At 35.6% G+C, this 25,735-nt stretch overlaps 1 protein-coding gene across 2 annotated transcripts in view; it reads right to left on the minus strand.

Annotated features, from left to right (window-relative positions):
* LOC120637821 (anoctamin-8-like) overlaps nucleotides 1–25,735 on the minus strand; it is a 49,892-nt gene that overhangs the window by 7,214 nt on the left and 16,943 nt on the right. For both annotated transcript variants that reach the window (XM_039909858.1, XM_039909850.1), the window contains exons 5-19: nucleotides 18,647–18,785; nucleotides 18,150–18,266; nucleotides 17,810–17,916; nucleotides 16,811–16,914; nucleotides 15,060–15,141; nucleotides 13,327–13,479; nucleotides 11,788–11,905; nucleotides 10,022–10,077; nucleotides 8,238–8,312; nucleotides 7,321–7,453; nucleotides 5,903–6,075; nucleotides 5,391–5,588; nucleotides 3,665–3,796; nucleotides 2,934–3,065; nucleotides 1,696–1,841 (exon numbers count right to left, since the gene is read on the minus strand). In XM_039909858.1, the coding sequence (XP_039765792.1) occupies nucleotides 1,696–1,841; nucleotides 2,934–3,065; nucleotides 3,665–3,796; nucleotides 5,391–5,588; nucleotides 5,903–6,075; nucleotides 7,321–7,453; nucleotides 8,238–8,312; nucleotides 10,022–10,077; nucleotides 11,788–11,905; nucleotides 13,327–13,479; nucleotides 15,060–15,141; nucleotides 16,811–16,914; nucleotides 17,810–17,916; nucleotides 18,150–18,266; nucleotides 18,647–18,785 (1,865 nt within the window). The remainder of the gene's footprint in view (nucleotides 1–1,695; nucleotides 1,842–2,933; nucleotides 3,066–3,664; nucleotides 3,797–5,390; nucleotides 5,589–5,902; nucleotides 6,076–7,320; nucleotides 7,454–8,237; nucleotides 8,313–10,021; nucleotides 10,078–11,787; nucleotides 11,906–13,326; nucleotides 13,480–15,059; nucleotides 15,142–16,810; nucleotides 16,915–17,809; nucleotides 17,917–18,149; nucleotides 18,267–18,646; nucleotides 18,786–25,735) is intronic.

Raw genomic sequence — 25,735 nt, forward strand, 5'->3', positions numbered from 1 at the left:
TGCCAGGGTATATACAGCAAGTTAAAGCAAAGCAAAGTTTTTTTTAGAAAAATTTAATTTACCTTTTTTTTTTTTTAAATAATTGTTTTTGTTATCAACTATTTATAACAACCTTATGATTATCTTTCATTTTAGTTTATACAGGTATTTATTTTGATATTTTACTAAGAGAAAAGAAACTACAAAGTTCGAGAGAGTTAAAAAGTTTATTTGCAACGTAAAATAAAATCACAACAAAATGTTAAATAAATAAGCACTTAATATAAAAAATATATCTTGTTTCTATGGAATGAGACGTAATATTATATAATGTTAACTACACACCCATCCAGGCATATTACTTGTGTCAAATTAACTGTAAACAAAAAATAAAACTAGTTTGAAATACATGAGCACTGATCTATATGAAATCTAAAATGTATGGGCTACAATATAAATATCGGCTACGTTGATAAACTATATTTATAAAATAACTATAATTTACACAGGGCGTCACGTAAAAAGACTCCTGACGTTTTTACTGTGCAGTGGACGATTTATAAAAAATCAAAAATATTAGTGTTAAAAGCTTATTGTTCTGTTATTATACGTAAGTCTAGTTTTTATTACACTAAGGACCTGTTTTTAAAATACTCAATCCACTTTTTACTGATTTCACACCAAGGTCTCGTCGCAGAATTAGGGTTTAGGCCGTTGTCCACCGCGCTGGCCTAATGCGGACTCAGCGCAACTTTGAGAGGTGATTATGAAGAACACAAACGTGCACTTTACCGTTAAAGAAAGTGATATTTAACTGCTTAAAACGCACATAATTCCGGAAAGTTAAGAAGTATGTCAAGGTCACCCCGAAAGATTATAAATGACGGTTCCTACCGGGGTTTGTGAAACTGATAGCAAGTAATTGTTTAAATTGTCCAAATTGTGTAATTGTGAAAATTGTCTACTGCGCAGGTAATGACGTTAGTCTTTTTACGTAGCACGACCTATTCCTCTCGTTAGAGAGTGTTTCAACTGAAGGGTCAAGTGTCCAAAGTGGTCAATTCTCTTTTAGCATTCTAATCGGGTCATTCTCTATTATTTATAAAAATGTATAGAATATGTATCATATCATAGTGGTCATCTTTTGGCAGCTGGTATATGGTATTCGTAATTAACTTCCATGCGTACACTAGTAATAGTTAAAGTTAGACGATTTTTTGGCTTCAATTACAAACCGTGGGTCTTTTTCGTACGGGATAGTTTATAAACTTTGGCACTAACTTAACGGATATGATAATAAAGACAAATATCTTTAATTACGAGGTTCTCTCTTTAGTTTATATGTCTGTTGTATTACCACGAGAAACTATACAGGGTGCTTAGACATTTTATGTCTTGTGAAAACTGAAATAAATGTGCCTCGTTTTGAGACTAAGTCTGGCTAAGCTTAGTCAAAGTGAGTTCTGTAGATCTCAACCTCAGCTTAACTAAGCACATCACAGCTTAATTATGGTTTATTAGCTTATAGGATTCAAAACATTTTATATGACCACTTGGCGGTTTGATAAGAGATTTTTAATATATCACAATATACCATAATGCCATAACATAAACATATAATCACAAAGTTTCGTTAAGTATAATAATTTCGTTAAGTATAAATTATTTAAATTTCAACTTTAATGTTATGTACTTATGGCATATTGTCTGAGTTACCTGAACGGTGGTATTTCGGGTATTTTGCCGATGTTGATGCGTTTCTTGTCGAGCGGCTTGTCGATCTGTTTTGGCGTGGTGGGCGTCATTGTGCGCGGCGTGTTTCGACTCGACAACCGCATGTCGTCCGAACTGGTTCCTTCAGACTGAAAATTAACCAAGCTATTAGAGCCAAACGTCAATTCAACATTCATCTAAATGTTAATTTATAAACATTCATTAATAAATAATAATAAGAAATAGGCTTAAAGTGGAATTAATTTTGGCTTAATTTACTACAATCCGTGAATAATAGACAAATATGTATGTATGTATGTATGTATGTATAGGTTTTAAAAAAAACATTTATTTCAATTTCTCAACAATTATTCATTGTAAAGTCAACATCTCAGGATGTTCCGGTGTCCAAGCGAAATGTGCGTAGAGAGTACATTGGCGTATATCTGTTTGGTGTGGAGTATAGGGGTTGAAGAAATTATAAATTACACCATACAGATTCTCCTGCTTTACGCGGAGTATAGCAAATTAAGCTTAATTCTCATAATATATCATGGGATTTCGCAAGTCACGCCTGCTTGTAACTAATATCTGAAATCATTAATATTTCTTTGTAAATGAAATTAAAGACAAAAGGACATTTATATATACATAATACGTTCTTATACGAATTCATCTAGTGTTTTAATTCAATCCATTGTCTACATTTCGTTAAATGGAAACAAGTTATATTGACACAAATAAACGGAAGCAGTGTTATTTTATGTGAAACGTCTTTTGGCACGCCTTAGCTGTAAAATCGACCTGTGTATGCCGTCACAGCAAATGGCATGACGCTCTCTTATGACGTATCTCTCTTCACGACAAGGGAAACAATATATACCTACCTATATTTGAATAGCGAAACTTACTACTTCATATTTTCTTTATTGGTTTTTGTTAGTTACAAGTTCTAGCATAAACTTGAATATTTTCATCATCGTCATTATCACTTCAACCGATTAAAGTCCACAGGTGGACATAGGTCATTTGTAGGGAGTTCTAAAATCTACGGGCCGCTTATTACCAGCGGCTCCTAGTAACGAGTTTGATGTCGTCGGTCCACAAGATTGGGGGCCGACCAACGCTTTGTTAACTAACCAGTGTGGGGTCGCCATTCCAGCACCTTGGAACCCAAACGTCCATCGGTTCATTATCTATCAGTTCAGAGGAAGAGAGTTTTTTTGAATATATGGGCTTACCAATAATGGTGCGTGCGCATTTTTGATGGCCTCTCTTCTTTGGAACTCGACCTTGGCCATCTCCGTGGCCAACCAAGCGGGGATCTCGGGGATCGCGATACGCAAACATAGCACTATCACCAACACCACATGCTGGAAAGAATAATATAAATCGGATATTTTCTTATTTATTTTTTATTCCACTACAAGTTAGCCTGTGACTTTAATATCATCTGCTGGAAAGATATTGTAATGTACACTTTATAACTAACTAGTTGGTGCCCTCGACTGCGACCGCATTTGTTAATGTTTTTAAAGCATATTGTAAGTCGTGTATTCTAGTAAAAAATAATCGGATGTCGTTTTCTAAAAGGAACTGTTATGTATCGGCGCGGTCCATACATTTTTAAAATCGATATAGTCGATAACTTCTAAATTAAATATCGGATTGGAATGAATTAAAAAACATTTAACTGCTATATAAACACCCTTGATGGTAGAATTATTTATTTGAAAAAGAATTAATACTGCGATACTAATGTAAACCACATTTCTTTCTACCGAATTCCAAGTTGTATGGAAAGAATAATCGACAATCGAATAGGTACATTAACGATTGCACAAAACCTCATCCATACTGTGAGCTGCCAAAATTATCAACTTAAACTAGACCAAGCATATTAATAAGTGTCAGAAATCAAAAAAGGAGTTGTGTGCTATATGTATAATGTAAAAAGAAATATGTGGCTTACCTCCAGTGCAACAATGACTAATATCGTCTGCGCGGGCGTCGCTTCCGGTAAGAGTCTATGCACGGGACCGGAAAGGCCTATTAGAGCGCAATTCACTAATACAGCCACAGCTACCATCGCTTCCATCGCATGCTGTAGCAAAAAAGGTGTTTTGTTACGGATTGTTTCTGTTGGTCAGAGTTGTTTGTAGGGCCATAGCGATCGCTCCGTTAAAGGTAGGGCACAAAGAAGTCCTGTGTTGGAACTAACGAGATTGTATGACGTTAGTGATACAATATGTCAGGCCATCCAATCCCAATAGAAAAGTTACTAAGATACTCTTCTTGATACTGGTTGGCAGTGGCGTGCATATAGCTTTTGACCAGGGTATAAAGTAGGAAGATGGCATAAAATGGAAAGATCCTAATACTATAAGAGTTTTATCAAAAAAAAAAAAAGCGTAGGCAATGCTTTTGGGCATGTATGAAATGCACGATACTGGAGGTTGGGTAGTACTAGATTTATGAAAACATTTGTCTCATCTATATTTTACTGAATACAAAATGAGACAACATTATGTCCTTGTCCTTTTCGTTCAAAAATTTGGGTCATATAAGTTTTTTCTTATAAAGTGTTTAAGTAATACAAAATTTTAAGACCGAATCCGTTTAACTTAAGGTGTTTTGTTAAAACCTAAATAAAATATTAAATAATTATTTTAGCCATTATTTCGTTCATTTCAATCAGTACTTTCTAATTTGGTTCACCTGTAAGAAAAAGGTTAAAGGTTATAATAAGGCTTTTCTACATGATTCACATGTATAAAACTTGTGCTATAAATGTGATATAGAAATTACTATTGAATATATTGGAATACGAATGTAACAAAATATAGAAAAATCTAAGCTCGGTCTAGCTTAGATTTTAATCATTTACTATTTTTAATCATCACTACGACAATAAATATACTACGACAATACAATACACACATCGCCATCTAGCCCCAAAGTAAGCGTAGCTTGTGTTATGTGTACTAAGATGACTGATGAATATTTTTATGAATAATATACATAAATACTCATAACATACAGATAAACACCCAGACACTGAAAAACATTCATGTTCATCACAAAAACATTTTCCAGTTGTGGGAATCGAACTACTATCATTTAAACAAATATTTCAAAAATGTTTACTTATCAGAAATAAGCAGTGCAGTTTCAATTTTAGCAATTTAAATATCACTTGATTTAACGGTGAGGAAACCTGTATGCCTGAGAGTTCTCACTAATGTTTTCAAAGTGTACCCTGTAGTGGGCCGTTAATAGTTATTTTAGGTGTTTTTTTTGCTTCATTTTAATAGTGTTCATCATCATCTTATCAACCGATAGACGTCCATTGCTGGACATAGGTCTTTTAAAGGAAGTTCCAAATTCCACGGTTTTGTGTCTGTTCAACTCTTTGCGGGTCGACCAACGCGGATACCAGTGCGGATTAAGGACGAAAGATGTCACGAAGTTTCCCGAACAGCCCATCCGATTAGGATTCGGCGGTTAACCGCCTTTCCGAAATTCGACCTACCTAACTGGATTTTGTATCCTAGGTATACGTATTCGTCGACAATTTCGAGTGCAGTGTTAATACAATGTAGCTTTTCATTATTTTTATATCCAATACTTCAGACACCATGATCACAACAATAGGCCAATACATACAACTTTAAATACTAGTTAGTGATTTGCCTTACCTGCCAACTGCCAATACTGCTGACCCTCTCGCCAAATGGCCTCTGCGCCACGTGGCACAGCTTGAAGGCATCCGCGCGAACTTCACACGCGTTGTTCAATAAGGCGCATAGAGCCGCCAGGGGAAACGCCGCGGAGAATAAGACCACGTGCCCCAATTGGGTTAACATCTCGAGATATTCCGCGAACGTTCCGTCATACTGGAAAGAGAATTATGCCCGTCTTCACTCCGAATAAATGATTATTATTGTCGAAATTTACTCTCACGCCCGTGTAGATATAGTCATATAGTGGACAAAAACAAAATTAATATACTTACTTAGAATCATAGAGATTAATGCACTTAAATATACATTACATGAACACATATTTGCACCGGTTGGAGGATTACACCCCGGCATGGGAGACCAGACATATTATTATTTATCGACCCTGAAAAAGCTTGTTGGGCAAAAGCTTTAAGAGTTTCAATTTTATCTGACACTGTATTAGGGGAAATCCCAAACCAACATACCTTAAACAACTGCGACTCTAATTCAGCTTGGTGTATGATCTTCTGTCCGACGAGGGAGTCAGAGTATCGTCTCTCCTCTTTCTCTGTTCCACCGTTTATTAACATCTCCGGTGCATCCCCGGACGAAGAAGTCTTCTTTTCAAACACATCAGTGAGTTGTGCTGCTGTTGGTACTTGAAAATAAGATTGAGCAAATAAGAATATCAAACTTATATACCATTCATTTATGAAGTGACTCATTAGTTGTGGCTTCGGCTTCTCTTACTGGCACCTCCAACTTTTCGGAATTCTATGCGTTTCAATTTAAGCAATTAAAATATCAAAATTCAATATTCATGTATTACAAGTAGGCCGGTAATATAATCGCTTTTGAAACGTCAAGTATGTCTATTTATAGTGATTCTACCGCCGGTTCGGAAGGCAGATTCTACCGAGAAGAAGCCACCAAGAAACTCAGCAGTTGCTAAACTTGCAATTTACCAATCGTTGTTCTCAACAAGCGGAGCGGCTTGCTTCTTGCTTGCTTGACATTAACAAGGTTGCCTGGAAGCAAGCCGCTCCGCTCAATTCGTCAATAGTATAGTCAGTAGCGTGCATAGAGGGTATGCACAGGGTATGCAGGAGATATAAAATGAAAAAAAATCTTCTGTACTAGTTATAAATACTTAAGGGTCGGCTTTTTAACTCTTACAATGCCTAACCTTAAGTTTTTTATAATTTGTTCTGTAGATTTTATTCATTTTATATCATCTGCATACCCTGTGCTTACCCTCTATGCACGCAACTGAGTATAGTAACCTTGATGTATTAAATGTGTTTTTATACATTCTTTAAACTTATGTAATGGTAAACTAATATTATCTTCGGTATCATGTTACAAAAGCAAATACTCAGCCTAATATCACTTGCTTTAACGGTGAATGAAAAAAATCGTGAGGAAACCTGCATGCCTGAGAGATCTCCATAATATTATCAAAGGTGTGTGAAGTCTACCAATCCACACTTGCCCAGCTAGGTGGATTACGGCCTGAACCCTTCTCATTCTCAGTTGAGACCATTTTGTGGGCTGGTAATGCGTTGACAATGATAATGATGTATTACAGTTATATTAATATATATATATATATATATATTTTATTTATATATTTGTATAATTTTAAATCTTATTTATTGCACCACCTACCTCTTTTGTATGTTTTTTCCTTTTACGCCATTGGTTGCCTGGAAGAAATCGCTATGTAGCGATAAGGCCACCAAATTGTACTCTCTTGCTATGTATTTATATCTCTGTAACTACTTTTTTCTCTTTGGTGTACATTAAAAGTGTATTCATTCATTCATTCATTCATTCATGATCATGTAGATGGTGATGATGACATGACATCCGTAACATCGTTCATATAGAATGTTATACTTACTTTTGCTCGGACTTATTGCACCGAATACATCGAAGCACATTTTGGCCAACCTCAGGTTCTCAATCAAATAAGGCAAAGCTGATTCTTTGAGGTTTCCGATTATCTGCCTAGTTATCAGTAACACTGCTAATTGCTGAAATTATTTTAAAGGCGTGAAGGGAGGACCAACGAACAAACACATATATAATAGTAAGTTAAGATAACACAGGTGTTTTTGTTTAAATTTTAAATTCTGTAGGTTTTTACAGAAACTGTAAACTTCCTTCAAGTGCATTCTTTGTTTACATATAAGGCTCAATTAAGGAATGTGTGATACGCCGCCCCGCCGCGCCGGGGCATTTTGCAATAATATTTGCCGAAATTATTTTTATATCTTTACTTAATTTAAATTGTTATATCCAAATTAAAACGTATAATTGCAATTGATTTAAATATAACTTAAAACTAAAAAAAAAAAAAAAATCAAAATATTAGAATTTGTCAACTTAAAACATAAGAATAATTTCGATGTACAATAATTATAGAATTAGGATTTAATGTCACACTTTTATTAATAATTGATAATTAATAATTAAGATATCATGTAATTGAGGTCTTAGCATCTTATTTAAAAAGGTCGTCTAAGTCATAAAAACAAATTTGAATAAGCCAAGCCCTTGACTGCAATCTCACCTGGTGGCAAGTGCTAGGGAGTATGGCAGTTATATTTAGTACCGGAACACTTAGTCGCTTAGCGGCACGTCTTTGTCTGTAGGGTGGTAACCAGCCACGGGCAAAGCCTCCCACCAGACCAGACCAAAGAAAATTCAGAAATAATAAATTCCAAAATGCCCCGCCCCTGCCAATTTAATTCACAGCGCTCACAGTTGCGCTGGGGAGATCGTCAGTTTAACGATTAAAGACTAAAAAACAGTTACCTCTTTTAATTTATCCATATCCTGAAGATAAAACGCAATGTAGAACAAACTCATAAATGAGTTGACGAATTGAAACTGAAAATGAATATTTTTTTTTAATCCATTGTACCCATTGCCACACATTATTACATCGAAAGCTTTCTACTTGTTAAAGTACACTTTTTTAAGGAATCGAAAATAATACTATTGTTGAAAGTGTATACTTTGAAATTCATGAGAAATCAAATTTTTATGCTCGAAATTAAAATCCGACATTGAATTTCGAAATAAGAAGCAGTATTTCTGATTATATATAGATAGCCAGTGGCGTGCACTTCAAACATGCAGAAAAACATTACCTACCCTAAAATGTTTGTATACCTCATAAAGAAGAAGATTTTTGTCCATTTTATGAAAACCCTGTGCACGCCACTGGAGGTAGCCACACAAAACCCTGATGTAATGTGTTCTTTAGTTACCTACTTTATATTTTGAGAGAAAGAGATCAAATTTCCCCAGCCCCACGTGTAGAACGAAGAGAAAATGGCTATTTTCTCTACGTGAAGAGAACAAAATGTTTATCCCACAGTTTTATCAATTATCCGAGCATAGGCGCACAGGTCAAAATAATTCCCTGTTTCAACACTTTGGCAGGTGGACAAGTAAAATGCATTCCTATTATTATTTGATTTATTTTTGTCTACTGCCTATATGCAAGCAGTGCAGAAACTATAAATGCACCTCTTCAATCGAAAAAACTATATTTATTTCTCCATATTTTTTTATTTCATAAGACAGCAACTGAATAAGGTTTTTTTTTAATAATATCTGACAGATAACCTTATTGTGGCAAATAATGTGGTAGCATTATATGTAATCCTTATAAAAGTGTACCTTAGGGCCTTTCGTATCTATAGTGAGTAATGACAGCAAATAAAGTAAATAGTGGTGGTGATCGGATGTTCGTGGTGATTTTGTATTAAAAATGGCTATCAAGGGATGTGATTCCAATGAGTCTATTCCACAGTCATTTAAAAATATATATTTATCGATATTTTTTAATGAAAATATCACAATATAACACTGTTATGTTTTCCGATTGAAAATGTTTTTGAAGATTTACTCCGGAGTGTGAGAGAATAGAATAAATTCAACGTCGTTAAACAAAACTCGAAACTTCTGTGATATACTATAAGACCTAGTTTCCTCTCCTTTTAACTACCTTTCTCCTTCTTTTTTTGCTTCTTCTGATTTAATGAATATTCGTCTAAGTGCCTGTTTACAATAAAGCTAAGGTCAATGCAAATTTGCGTCCCGCGTGGCAAGAAAGACGCAGATTTGCACGCAATTTAATGCCTAGGTCTGGCCTTACGTCAATATAAGACTTATCAAACTTGGCCACTTATTTATATTAATTTACTATGAACAAGCACTTAACAACAGTTTAGTTAATGACGAAATATCGGTTTGTGATATGATTTAATTAGATTAATGTATGTAATGAATAAATGTTCTGATATATATGGAAATCCAGATTAATACTTTTTCTATTGCAAAATGATTAGTAATTATATGTTAATAATGGAAATTCTATAATGCAAAAAATAATACTTAGAACATGCACAGAAAAAGTCATGCAAGCGAATACATAGTCTGTGCAATTTTTGGCATACGCGGTGGTCTTTAATGTGAGTTTTTATTCAAACTCTTTGGTTATTAACCTCTTTTTAGTCTAGCAAAAGCGTGATTAAACTTTTAATTCTTTTTAGTACTGCATTAGTTTTACAGCGTTTCCAAATACAAACCAATGCTATTTTGAGAATCAGATGGTTTTCATACTTTGTCTCGAGTCGATAGTTTTCTGTTATTTTATTTTATAAATTGGACGATGATGGTGTTACCATTATACAAAATAGTGGTTTTTTTTTCCGTGTCCATTCCAGTTTGGTAAGCGGTAAAGAGAAAATAATATGCGCTATAGTATTATACCTCTACTAATATTTCGATTGTCTACATTTATATACGTCTAAATAAACTATTACTAACTTTAACAATATTTTATTTTATACAGCTATTTAAACTAAATATCACTTCTATAGTTAAATGTGCTATGGAATTTGATCTAAAAAGAGTCTAGAAGATAAGGGTTGACGCATGCAAAAAATCCAAATCTTTCAAATACGCAAGTGTTATTTCTGTTTGTGAGTGTTGCTAGTACATAACTCCACACAACACACCGTCTTATAATACATAGTGTAAAAACTATAATATAAAATGGGAGGGGGGAAAAAATCGACCGTGCGATATTTTTTTTTTTTGTTTTGGTTAATTATAAAAGGTTGTTAAAATAATAAAAAATATAATTAATAAAGTAATCAAATAAAGTAATCAAATAAACGGGAAAAGTGGCAGTGCTTGTAAGAAAACTGAGGATATTTCTAAAGGAAACCATTTTTTTTACGGGGTAAATAGTATCCTATCTATTCTTTTACACTAACACGCTATTTTAGCAATATATATTTTTTACTATTAAATTTAATTATATAAAAAATCCAGAGCAATGTAAAATTAATTTCAAAGTTAACGTCTAATATATATAATATAGCACGTTGTATCTTAGATTCCAAACTTATAAATGATATTTGACTAAAGTAGAGACGAACTTAGATTTACGTGTTCGAAGTCTCAGAGCGGATTCGGTAAAAAGAGCGATGTTGTTATTCCAGCACAGCTTCCATGATATCGGTGATATTAAGTTAGAAACTTTGATAAGTTGTCAACAAGAACCTCTTGAATCATTATTTTCTGATACCTCAGTTTCCAACCGATATTAAGAGTGTTAATAAAAAGGAAATTAAGAAACCATAACATAGTATAACCTATGATCATATAACCTAAGGTATATGACCTTCGTTCCACACAGATGTAATTTTAGTCACAATAAAAGTGTGTTATTGCTATAACGTCAATGGCTAAAAAGTATTTCATTAAATCAAAGGTTTATAAATATATTATTTTGTTTATTAGACTAATTTTAATTTCAATTTAAAATTTTTGGTTTGTGATGTTAATGTTTTTTTATTTAATTTATGTATATTTTTTTTTATTTACTTTATTTTGTAAATACACAAGAACCCACAATCGGTTGGCCACTGAAGCTATGCACTGAAAAATAATGATTTGTCATTTTTTTGATGGCAACATTCAATAGCTTCAAACTTTTTTTTTGGAAATACATAATAGGCTTGCTGGGACATCATCAAGCCATAGCTTGCCTGTTTTAAAAATAAACAACGACATTCATATATTTCGATACAGTCAAACGTTGACGTATCGAAATATATGAATGCAATTAAAAGATACCAACACTTCTTAACCAGTTATTTAGTCTTAACCAAGTATCAGATCTACACATAATATTACAAAATATAAAACACACGGGACGTTTTACCGCATCGCAATATACTCGTATCTATGAAATCAAAAGATACCTACATTTCTTACAAAGTTATTTAGTCTTAAGAGTCAAGTATCAGATCTAAACGTAAAATGTGAACACAATATAAAATACCTTTATCGTTAAGCCACCTGGCGATCCTTGCATAGACCTCCTCTTCAACCGCGATCAATATAGCCAGAAACGCACGTGGTATCCAACTGAAATAGAATATAGTTTCCTCCCACCAGTCCTGCAAATAACATTTTAGACTTGAACTTGATTGACGCAGTTTGCAGCGACCCTGCTTTCTGATTCCAAGGATGCCAAGGATCGGAAAATGTTTGGTGATGAGCATAAATGTTTTTCAGTGTCTGGGTGTTTATATGTATATTCTAAGTATTTATGTATATTATTTATAAAAATATTCATCAGTCATCTAAGTAAATAACACAGGCTACGCTTACTTTGGGGCTAGTTGGCGATGTGTTTATTGTCGTATTATATTTAATAAATATATAACGATAATACACCCTGCGCCATCTACTGTAATACAGGTACCAAGTAATGCACACATCGCCATCTAGCCCCAAAATTAGCGTAGCTTGTAATACAGGTACTAAGATAACTGATGTAATATTATCAAAATTAAGCTTAATTTGCTATACTCCGCGAAAAGCAGGAGAATCTGTGTGGTGTAATTTATAATTTCTTCAATCCTTATACCCCACACCAAACAGATCTTCGGCAATATACCCTCTACGCACGTTTCGCTCCGAAACCGGAGCATCATCAGGAGATGTTGACTTTACAATGAATAATTGTTAAGAAACAGGGTATATTGCCGAAGATCTGTTTGGTGTGGGGTATAAGGATTGAAGAAATTATAAATTACACCACACAGATTCTCCTGCTTTTCGCGGAGTATAACAAATTAAGCTTAATTTTGTTAATATATCATGGATTTCCGCAAAGTAACGCCTGCTTCTATCCAATATCCAATATCCAATAACTGATGTAATTTTTTTTCGAATAAACTAGCTGACCCACGCAACTTCGTCTACAACAAATCGGTTATTACTGCATTAATACTACATATTGGATTATACATAATATATAGAAACTAGGTGCTGTTTAACGCAGTGCCCTGAAGATACATTAAGCTCCCCCCTCCCCCCCTTTATTGAAATTAATAATCTATAAACGATACATATATAGTGTGTTTATAACTCATAAAGAACGTCAGTCACTACGCGTAACAAGATTTTTTTGTCTATCAAGTAAATTTTACTGAATCGTAAAATACGGACAATCGCTTAGTCAGACAATGGTCATGAATAACATATCTTTTTTTTTTCGCTGGGAAGAATTACCTCCATTACCTCTTACTTGTCCCATAATTTAAGCAATCTTTTTGCTGCTTTATAGTGATAAGTTTATTTAAAAAAAAAAAAAAAGAACACACCTTCATAGGAACTCATTTTATTGTTAACTTAATTTATTTTATCGCAATTTTTTTTTTATTGTTTATTAAACATACTTATTATACTAAAAAGAAATGAAAATTTTGTTTAAATTATATCACAAGTTTGGAAAATGAAGTTTAATTAATGGTTCTATCCACCTCATTCAGCAGCATTCTAGAAATGTTATCGTCGATGTTGATAACTTTACCTGTGTCCGCAACAAGGCGAAGGTCGCGAGCCCTGCGACCGCTAGACACAACAGCATGAGCGGCAAAGACACGCAGTGGCGCCACACGCGCCGCCTCCACGCCGCGTATTGCGGCTCGGGCCGGCCCGTCACCTCGCTCGTACCCATTTCTCCCTAGAGACAAAATATCTTCTCAACGACCAAATTTCTGACGTTATCGTTTAACCTAAATTACGGACCCGATGGCCAAACTAGTGTATATTTTCACGAATAACTAGCTGACCCGCGCAACTTCGTGTGCAACGAATCAGTTATTACCGGGTTTAATAGTAGCAATATCTACTAATCCCTTGGCGCATTGATCTTTGTGTTTCTATTCTTCTTTTATTTCCCAACTTAGTGGTGTAATAGAGTTAACTAAATAAATAAATAATGGTTAGAGTAAAACCATCGTTGCCTTTGAAGTTCGGAGCTTGGCTTAAGACGCTTATATTATTTGGGCCATATACAACGTGTAACGGAATTAAGAACTACTGTTGAAGGATGGCTTAGTATATTTAAAAAAGAATCCCCCTGTAAAAATATTAAAACAAAAGAAGCATATTTATTTTTCCATACAAACTTACTTATGACAACCCTATTCAAGATAAAAGATCGACACGTGCATAGTACCTACGCTACACGACGCGTACCTAATAAAGTGAAAGGAGTCACTTGATTTTACTTATGTATGTGATGTTAGGGCTGTATCTGACTTCTTTCATTAAAAACCATGGCAATGGTCTAACTAAAAACTATTAGCGTTTCGGTTTCCCAGATTAGTCTCAGAGGCAGTATCAATGTTTGAAGCCTCCTATATATTATTTCGGTTTTCATTTACACGTTGTATATAAACGCGGCATAACGTCGAAATAGTTACGCAGTACGCAGTGTTTTGTCACGTTCTGACATTTGAAAAGTGCGTCGAATTGGTGTTATTTTTTTTGTAATCGTTATGATTTACGTACCAAGCAGATGGCCGACTTTATTATAAGTGGAAAACCATCTTTAGAGCAAGATGGCATGCTCCTTGCATTACACGTGCTACGTAGTGCCGCCCTGTGTCCTTTCCGCACTTGGTTGGTCTGGAACCGTCCGTTGTACGTATGGCGTAGGTGTTAAGTCTCATATGCCAAATACAGCGGCGTCCACGCCCTGCAGACCGGAACACAGCATTGCTGCTTGGCGGCAGGAATAAGCCGTAGTAACTCCCCGGACGTGTTCTGACTTTAAAAAGCTCTAATGATACTAAATGTGCGAAACTACACTTTCCAAATGTCAGACCGTGAAAATACTGTGTAACTATTACGAGCTATGTCATGTTTATTATTAAGACTCAAAGTATAAATCACCATTATTATTATTATCATGTCAAACCATTACGGGACCAATACAGAGCACGGGTCCACTCCAACAATGAAAAGGGGTTAAGGCCGTAGTCAACCACGCTGTCCCAGTGCGGATTGGTGGACTCCACACACCTTTGAGTACGTTATAGAGAACTCTCAAGCATGCCGGTTTCCTCTAATCAAGGTCCGGCCCTCCAGCAGGCGCTGTTAGGTTGACATCTACTTTTTTCCACCCCGATCTCATTGAGCCTGGAAAATTCTACTCCTGATGAGCTTCCCGCTAACCCCCAAGTTGTGACGCTGTTACAACCCTTAAGGTTAATACAATTTTGTCTTTTGTTTCCCTCGTAGGTGGAGAATATTTACCTGAAACAACGGGCGCGGCTCCACCAATAATTCATCCCTCTGATCTAAAGTGCCCCATCTATATGCCAATACGTTCGAGTATCTAGAAAAAAATATATAAAAGTGGTTTAATATAGTGTTTGAATAAAGTAAACATGAAGTCAAAAACAATGATGTTGCAGTCATGTATAGTATAGTAGTCAACTTGTAGTGAAAAAAAAGGATATTAGTTTTATATCGTCGACGAAGTAAATGGGTCCAATGGCCACTACTAAAAAGACTTTGTTTACAAAAATAAAAATAAACAAGAAGAATACACCTGCAGAGTTAGCACGGACAGTAGACATAAATTACATCCCCTGTCAGGGGATATAATCGGGGGATGTAATTCACGTGACAACCTGCTAAAGCACGGGAAGCACGAGAATAGGAGAAGTTTACCTCCGTTTAATCCCTATCCCTACTTAATATTATAAATGTCAATGTAAGTTTGTTTGTTACGCTTTTACGCAAAAACTACTTCACCTATCCTCATGAAACTTTGTACACATATTCTTGGAAGTAAGCTCGGTTCTTTTGGGAGAGGGGATGAAAGTGTTTGACGATTTTACACCATAACTCCGACAAATTATAACCGATTTAAATAATTATTTTTGTACTATAGAGGTTATAAAATGTGGTTGGACATAGAGGACAGAACTCCTCAGCGGACGGCAGCAAACCCCTCATTTAAGGCTTAGCGATACTGAATACTTAAATTTTTTTCAGAACTATGACTAAATTTAACGCCACATCAAAAAACAAAATCAAACGCAGACGAAGTCGCGGGCAATAGTATTACATATATATTATTTGTATATTATTTCCAATTGTGCGCCAGTGCTCTGAGAGTTGATAAAGCTGTGGGAGAAGATAAATTTTTACCCTTTCCCCGGGGAGATAATTGTCTCCTGCCCATGCTAGCTATGCTGCAGCTTATAAAATCTTTTTTTTTTGGTTTGGTTGTTTTTTGATACTGATGATAAGGTACTGATACTGATGGTAAGTGGAAAACGTTCGCCTATAAACAGAGCATCATTTCGTAGGGCGTGCGAGGAACACGTCCTGCAAAGTTCCTGTAACTTTACCGGCACCCATGCCCTTCAGACCGGAACACAGCATTGCTGCTTAGCGGCAGAAATAAACATGGTGTTAGTACTTCCCCGGACAACCTCTGACACAATAAGCTCTACTACTGCTAAAGCGATCGACAAATAATCACCTCTCCTTAGTAAAAGTTTTCTCGTTCGCAGTGAAGGAGTCGTTTTTACATATTAACTCTGTATCGTCAAAGTAAAATGGACCTAATGTCATTCGTTTTAGTTGCAAATCCTGTATCTCTGATTTTTATTTTACAAACTTCCTGCCAAAAGCTAAAGAAAGAGCTAAAGCATTGTGTAGCAAATTTGAGCTTTAGTTAAATGCAAATAAGATCCATTTTACTCCGAAGTTCCAGTATTTCTACACTCAAAAACGACATCTCGATTGCGAGCGAGCCAGTCTTGTACTAGGGCTACTGGTCATTTTTCTATATCTTTAGTAAGTCTTTGCTAAAAATTTTATAAGTACATATTCATCTACATTTAATTTATGCAAGAAATTATTGTATTATGTACTTATATAAGTGTAAAATTGCTGTTTGTTTCCCTGGAAAGCACATTTAATTGATATAACACAAATTAACCTATTTAATTTGATATGGCACATTTAATAAATAGTATATAAGTGATTACCTTTTCCATGTCTCCAAATAAACGCAAGCCCATAGAACGTTAAATAATGAAAACAGCACGTAAGCTATGTCTTTCCAGTAATCGTTTGCTGTTCCTAGCCATACCTAAAAAAAACAATAATTAAAAAGAATAAAAAACTATTTAAATATAAATTTATTCGCTCAAAGAGTCTAACTCTAGTCTAGTCTAGACTGTATGCCACCAGCATTGGCCTTGCGACATTCGCAATCAGAGCGCCTAGTGTGAAACTTTCTACCTATGTCTACCTATTCGATCGCGTGATACTTACTGTTTTCCAGTATCGTCACTAGACGGCGCTGGTTCAATCCCATAAAAATCGTTGTTAACTCGATCGAATAGGTAGAAACTCCAACACTAGGCACTCAGTGTGAAATTTTAAATCATACATTAACATACTAATGTAATCATACGTACATAAAGTGGCCCTGGTCAAAATAATTTGTAGTCATAAAACAAAAGACTAAATAAAAAAATAAAAAATACTTCCGTCCGCGTCTACGTATAGCTCCGCGAAACACCAGCGTTACGGCTTTGGTTTGCTCCAAGGCGCAGTTAATGCTAAATGTTGACTTTCTTTGTTTTATTTTTTACCCCCGATTTCTGACGTCACCCTGACGAGGAAGGTACGGACTAAAACCTAGTCCAAAACTCGAAGACGTCGAACTAAGCCAAGGACCAAACCTTCGCAGGAAGTATCCTAATGTCAACGTCCCTCTAATCCCCCAATGACATAGAATCGTAGGACTTTTCAAAAGGCAAAATTTTAGGAACGCGCACGCGCCCTTCATTCAGTGAAGCTGTTACAACCTTCAAGACGGTTGTCAGTTACTTTCCTTCGAAATACGGATAAGCTTTTTCTTTGTACTATAGGTTAACTTTTGCGGTTTTGCGGTTTTTTACCATCTTTCTTACTGAGCACAAGACCAACGAGTCAGGTTAACATAATCAAAGCTATAAGTAAGTCCAAAAGTGACTTACCCAAAATACAAATCCAACGACGGCCGGCACCGTAAGTGACCGCGTATAATGCCCGAGCCAAGCGAAATACATTGCTATTTTTACACCGAAATATTCACTAATTTCATCTGTAAATAACAAAAAAACAGAATAATGTCTAGTAAAGTTGAAGGAGCACCAAAACGGCTTGACTTGAGTCAGGAGATGGACGTATAATGCTTTTTAGCCTGGGAAAACAAACGATTCCTTTGAGATTCAAAACCGAAAGAAACGCGGACGAAGTCTCCGGAATAATTGAATAAATCGATAATTCAAACACAGAAAACTACGTTTGATTGGAATTACATTATTGCCAACTTACCCAAAGGTTGCGGAGTGAATAAAGTCTTTACCCATTTATTTCTCAGACTCTCCAAAGCGGTTCTCTCGTGTAAAGGGAACATACTGGCTACCACACCGCGACTTACGCACGCTGGCACTGAAAAAAATATACCCTGTTAACGAATTATGTTTGCCTTATCGTGATGGTTGTCGCCGTCAGGATCTGCATCCCTACGTGGTCAATATACCGCGGACGCGTACGAAGCTTCATTTCTGATCCGCACCGATCTGGAATGCCCTTCCAGCTTCAATTTTCCCCAGTACCTACAATATGAGTACCTTCAAATCAAGAGTGAATAGGCATCTTCTAGGCAAGCGCGCTCCACCTTAGGCTGCATCATCGCTTACTACTTATTAGGTGTGATTGCAGTCAAGCGCTCGTCTATAAACATTTAAAAAAAAACGCGATGATAAAGAAGGAACATATTAAGCTAGGTTTAATGACAATTACCCAATAATTTTATAAATCCATCTTACCAATACTCTGGCCAGGTCGCAAGGTAAGCGCAGGTTCTAGGGCATGTTCGTCTCCGGGCTCCGCGCGTGCTGACTCGAGCACGTGCTTCACTAGCGCCCCCCGCTCTTGCGAACTGAGTAGTTCCGCCGCTGATGAACCCTGCCGCAAATAATACATTTCATTTTATATTTCCAGTCCAAGGCCAAGGCAATGGCAGGAGGTCAAACGAGGTTCGGTCTAAGCGAAAATAGCGAAACTAAATTTTTTATTTTGTCCTCGTTTCACGCAGTAACTTTCACATAAGTATAGGAAAGGAGGGATGCATTATTCGTCAATAGTAGTTTCACATCACAATAAGAACCAATAGTTAAGAAACCAATGGAATTGATTTTTCGCATAGAGTTAGTTAAAAGGCAGACATAGGCTACTCCAAATTCCCAAGGGACATTCGTATATTTACAACAAATATCGTCCTTCAGTTATGGCGTAACGAAACAACCAAACGACTTATATATTTCGGGTAACCGCGGCGCGCAGATAGTATGCAAAATTGACAACGAGCGGGAAGCAAAGCTCGGTAAACCAATGACACCAATGGACACTGGTGTCCTTGAGTGCTGGATGGCGATCCCACAACAATAAACACAGCGTTAGACCTTCCTTGCGAAAGACCTTCTAGCTTCGTCTAGGTGGGCAGACGAAATCAAACAAGCCGCTGAACTCAATCGACACATCCGCGGAATTTGGAACTGCCTACAAAATTCCCATAACCAATGGTGAATGTTCATCGGATAGGTAACATTTTCTGCGGGAAGTCTACGCTCGAGGATACGAAATACGGTCTGAAATACAGCGTTCCATATTTTCAATGTATCAAAATTTGGCCGCTAGAGCCCTTTTAGTTTTTTGTTAACAGATAAAACTTCACTAAAATCAAAAGTGACAAGATAGGTTAATGTCTACGTTTTAAAAGTTAGCGAATTAAAATTGGATTTTGATTTGAAAAAAAAAAGAAAAGTAGTTGCCGTTTGGGCATGCTAGCAATGTTTTGGATGAGGTCAGCGTTTAATTTTGCAGTCAGCCAGCTGCATCTCAAGGAATCTACGCGAAAATGAGTTATTCATACCAAATATTTTAGATATGTCAACAAAGCTATACCTATTAAACATTGATTCGTGTACACATTCTGGGATACGTATAGTTTATTTAAACTTCTATACAAATGAATACTTCGTGTTTGTAATATTCATTTTACATGACATAAGCGATTGGAACCGTCGCGTCGTAGATTTAGTTTTAAGTTCATCATCATCAGCCTGTGCGTCTTGAGAGACGGTTGAAACACTTTCTAAACGACACTTCTTTTTGTATGGGAAATAAGCCGATGCGCGAGCGACATTTACGGCCGCAAATATGGCAGTTGAACCCTTCGGCGCAATCTGAAGATGCCGTGGTATGCCTTCGTATCCTTTTTTTAGCAAGAACACCAAGTCAAGCTTCGTCACAGATACGGCATCCCTCATTAATGCTCTTGCGCCATTCATCTCTTCCTTTCGCAAGCCTCTCCTAAAAAACATAAGGAGAGGTTGAAGTTCATGCATACGGTTTTCACCATCATCTCACTACCATGTACACATTTCTCATGTAATGTACGTATCATTAGTGTAATTTATGGGCTTACTTGAATAAAGATATTTTTGACTTTGACTTTAAGCTCTACGACTCAGAACGACTACATACGAGCTTACCTACTCGTTCCAACAGAGGAGGGATTAGTCTGATTTAAGCACTTCTCAAGTCAGCAAGTCGGCAGTATAAGGTTACCTCGTTTGCCCGCTTGGTTTAACGCAAAGTATAAATGAATTGGTGCCATTATGTTTCTGCAATGATTCCATTTGGAAGTTCATACGCAGTAGTACAATAATTCAATGAAGAATTATACTCACACAGCTCTCTAATAATAAAACTTGACGTGCTTAATCATTTCGCAATCTTCGAGGGTGCCATTTTAAAAGTCCCTTCGCCAGAAAAGAGCTGTTTAGTGTATTGTATGTTCAAAGATCGATTGTTGAACTAGGGCTCGCTTGATCGTGAGATAAAATCGGGGAAATATCAGTGTTTAGGCAACTTTAGGTGAAGGTAAATTTTTTGTGTAGTTCTACGATTCAAAGTTTTACGACGTTCGTGTCCTGTTCCTATTTATTACAAATAATCTTTACTTTGCGGGTGTGTGTGTTTGTGCGCGCGCGTGTGTGTGTGTGATTGCGTATGTGTGTGCAATAAAGGAGTAAATTTTTTTATGTCATTGCTTCGAGTGAAATTAGTTTAAGGTGTAGGTTTTCGAAATAAAGAGTAGCATAAGTAACTGCTAGTTAAATCTCCGTACTTAGTTGTGTAGATTCCAATCGGAACGGAAACATTTTGAACTACGCAAATGGAATTTTGGTAAGCACGCGACCGAATAATTCCGGGGTCAAATGCCACTATATTTCAGCATTCATGAAAACTATTGTACTTCCACGCAGGTCTTGTAATTTATATTTTAGGGTAGACATTGGGCGGCTGCGTGCGTTGTAGCCAATTAGGTTCCCTTGTCCGCATATAATACAGTATTTCTTCAAGAATGCGGCCTGTTACACATAGCGCAGATAATATATGTATCTATACCTTCCTATATATACCTATACCTACTACTAAAAAAACGATTTCTGTAAACTAATAGTAAAAAGTAATTGATAGTCTCCTCACTATCAATTACTTTCTCCACGCCCTAACTAAGCATGTAATGAACTTGATTTTCGGCATAAATTTAGTTGAAAGGACGGAAGGTACCATAAACTTTTTATCCCACGAGATAAAACGGTTCCTACACAGTTATAGTATTTGTAGGTATACTCGTTGATTATAATAGCGAAAAATTATAAGTAAACGCATATTAAGCGACGATATTAAAATAAACTATGTTACATAGTTATTTATACTAATATTATAAAGAGATACGTTTTTTTTTTGTTTCTTTGTTTGTTTGTACCCAATAGACTACGAAAGTCCAGGACCGATTTTAACTATTTCTTTGTCAAAAGAAAGCTAAACTATCATGAAGTAAAATAGGCTGAAGGCTTTTTAACATAACATTTGTTTACTAAAAATTAGGAGATCCTTAATGTTGCCTATGAAATAATTACTTGGCGTGCGCTGAGAAAACTATTTTGTGTATTACGTGATTAAAGTTCACAAAAAAGTTCGCGTGGGAATATATCTAGAACCTGTCAAGTAAAGTCGCATTAGAAGTTTTTGTGTTCTAAAATTTTATTAGATCGCCGGTAGAAATTAGTATCGCAGTATCAATTCTTATTCAAATAAATGGTTTTGTTCGTCAAGGGTATTTACATAGCAGTAAAATACTATTTAATTCATTCCAATCAAATATTTTATTTAGAAGTTATCGAGAGTTATAAAAAATTAAGGACTACACCTATAGAAAACAGTTATTTTAAGAAATACGCTTAATTGCGAGTTCTTTTTTTTAAAAGCACATCCGATTATCTTTTACAAGAATACATCTTTAAAAAGTCTGTAGAACTACACCTCAATGGAATGCCACACAAATCCTAAATAAAATGTTCTTACCTAGATGCTTTGCAAACAAAAACAAACGCGGGCGAAGTCTCAGGGCAAAAGCTAGTTAACCTATATAATAATAATAATAATAATAATAATATTTATTTCCAAAAATCTTAAGTCTAAACAATATAGTAAAACATTTCTTATTTTATAGGATGGGGGCATCCATGAAATCTTAAAAAATTATATTACTACAAGCTTCTGAAGCTAAACTAAGAAACCTTGTATTTCAGCTTCAGTGCCTTCACCCCCTAGGGTTTTTGATTATTTTTAGCTCAAATATTAAACATGCAGTTATAATTACTTAATAATAATAGGAATATACTAACGGGCTAATTGATTTATAATTTTTGTAAAAGGTTGATTATAGATATGTTATATACTACTTGTTCCTCTCTATAAAAAAAAAAAAAAAAATTAATAAATATAAAGGTGTATGTCTGTTGTTTGTGTGTGTGTGTGTGATGTAGTGAAGAGAGGGTGTGTATTGCTGTATTCATTGATGAGAATGAATGTGTGTAAAGGGTACTTTGTAAATAAAGTTGTTAGTAAATAAATTAAATTTTAACAGAAGATGGGTGCCCTTTTTATTTTAAAATAGTAAGTAGGTTTTCAGTATCGTCATATGATAAACTCTTTAAATATGCAGTTATGGCTTTTTTACAATTTATTTTGTTGAGAGGGTAGATGTTCGTTGACTCATTTATTTTGTTATACAAATGAGGTCCCAGGAAAGAAAAGAATTTTTTAATAAATGATGTGTTTGATAATTGTGATGTTTTTACTACGGTATGTTTTCTGCGTTTATTAAGATGGGCAGTATCATACGTAAGTTCAGCATGTTGCTTTAGTAAGACACTTAATATAAACAATTTCCTTACTGAGAGAACTTCACAGCTTTGATAAAGCAAAGATGTCGAAAACAGATAAGGGCGAAAAGTAGCAACCTTTAATAAAGCACGTTGTGCGATTTCAACTTTCTTTATAAAAGTTTTTGAGGCTCCACCCCACGAAGATATGCAATATGTAATTAGAGATTGACACAAGGCAAGGTAGATGCGTTTCATGATTGCAGCAGTTACGGCATGCCTGAGATTTTTAAAAATGTAAATCATTTTGTTTAATCTAGAACTCAATAACTCGATATGTTTCTTAAAATTTAAATTGCAGTCTAGAGTAACGCCTAAATATTTTATAGACTCAACTCGTTCCAAACTTCGGCAGGAGCAAGAGGAATTATTATAATCATTAGCACAAGAGTGATATATCAGGCACAGATCATTCGGCAAGTTTGAAGTTTGCCGCAGAGAAAATGTGATGTATTTAGTCTTTTTTAGAATGTGATGTATATTATATAACACACATATGATAATAAATTCATCAAAGTTAATTGTAAAATCACGATAAAAACTAAGTGTAATAGTATAGGAGCTAGCAACGTTTTCGAGAAAGAAGTTTAGGTCAGCTGATTTTGTGATATGTCGTCCTTCTTACACTTTCGGTTAGAGTCTGGGCTATCTGGCTAGCGGTAGCGGTTGCGTCCATGAGTGCGCATCCTACCTGTCCAGGTAATAATTCTGTATTTCAAAACATTTTAGAAGGCGTAATTTTTAATTGTTTGTTTTTAAATAAGTCTACCTGACTTAGTTTTTTTATTGCCAGACATTTTTGACAATGATAACTATGTGCCATACGCGTTTTTTTTTTTTTTTTTATAAAAATTTCAAAGTATTTTATAATGTCTGTAATTTTAATATTATGTTATTTAAAGATAAGAAAAACTTAAAATAAATTTGAAGAGTAGAGACATGCCTACTCAGCTATTTTGATAGAATACTTGGCAGAAAATTTGGGAGTTTGAGTTTCGAGATTGTGTTTATAAAAATGTCTGCAGGCTGGCTTAAAATCGTGCAGTCTTACTGAAAGCAGCCCTCTTTGGCTTGCCGATACAATAACCCCTGTTAGCTACAGCTTTTTTATTTTAGCAAGGGTCCCCCCTTGAACAAACGCAGAAATGCCATTTTTATAAGTTTTTGCGAATCGTTATACCAGGTGTGCAGGAACAGGAAGAGATTGCTCTGATAGAAGAACGCCTCATTCTTAAACTGATTTGGAATAATATGAACCATTTATGTTTTATGCAGCTGATATTGAAACTAAATACTCGCAGTAGAAGAGTAGAGACATGCCTACTCAGCCTTTTTGATAGGATTCTTGGCAGAAAATTTGGGAGTTTGAGTTTCGAGATTGTGTTTATAAAAATGTCTGCAGGCTGGCTTGAAATCGTGCAGTGTTACTGAAAGCAGCCCTCTTTGGCTTGCCGATACAATAACCCCTGTTAGCTACAGCTTTTTTATTTTAGCAAAGGGTCCCCCCTTGAACAAACGCAGAAATGCCATTTTTATAAGTTTTTGCGAATCGTTATACCAGGTGTGCAGGAACAGGAAGAGATTGCTCTGATAGAAGAACGCCTCATTCTTAAACTGATTTGGAATAATATGAACCATTTATGTTTTATGCAGCTGATATTGAAACTAAATACTCGCAGTAGAAGAGTAGAGACATGCCTACTCAGCCTTTTTGATAGGATTCTTGGCAGAAAATTTGGGAGTTTGAGTTTCGAGATTGTGTTTATAAAAATGTCTGCAGGCTGGCTTGAAATCGTGCAGTGTTACTGAAAGCAGCCCTCTTTGGCTTGCCGATACAATAACCCCTGTTAGCTACAGCTTTTTTATTTTAGCAAGGGTCCCCCCTTGAACAAACGCAGAAATGCCATTTTTATAAGTTTTTGCTAATCGTTATACCAGGTGTGCAGGAACAGGAAGAGATTGCTCTGATAGAAGAACGCCTCATTCTTAAACTGATTTGGAATAATATGAACCATTTATGTTTTATGCAGCTGATATTGAAACTAAATACTCGCAGTAGAAGAGTAGAGACATGCCTACTCAGCCTTTTTGATAGGATTCTTGGCAGAAAATTTGGGAGTTTGAGTTTCGAGATTGTGTTTATAAAAATGTCTGCAGGCTGGCTTAAAATCGTGCAGTGTTACTGAAAGCAGCCCTCTTTGGCTTGCCGATACAATAACCCCTGTTAGCTACAGCTTTTTTATTTTAGCAAGGGTCCCCCCTTGAACAAACGCAGAAATGCCATTTTTATAAGTTTTTGCGAATCGTTATACCAGGAGTGCAGGAACAGGAAGAGATTGCTCTGATAGAAGAACGTCTCATTCTTAAACTGATTTGGAATAATATGAACCATTTATCTCTTATGCTGCTGATATTGAAACTAAACACTCGCAGTAGAAGAGTTTAGATATGCCTACTCAGCTCTTTTGATAGGATACTTGGCAGAAAATTTGGGAGTTTGAGTTTCGAGATTGTGTTTGTAAAAATGTCTGCAGGCTGGCTTGAAATCGTGCAGTGTTACTGAAAGCAGCCCTCTTTGGCTTGCCGACACAATAACCCCTGTTAGCTACAGCTTTT

The sequence above is a fragment of the Pararge aegeria genome, chromosome 1, assembly GCF_905163445.1.
Source record: "Pararge aegeria chromosome 1, ilParAegt1.1, whole genome shotgun sequence".
NCBI classification, from domain to species: Eukaryota; Metazoa; Arthropoda; class Insecta; order Lepidoptera; family Nymphalidae; genus Pararge; species Pararge aegeria.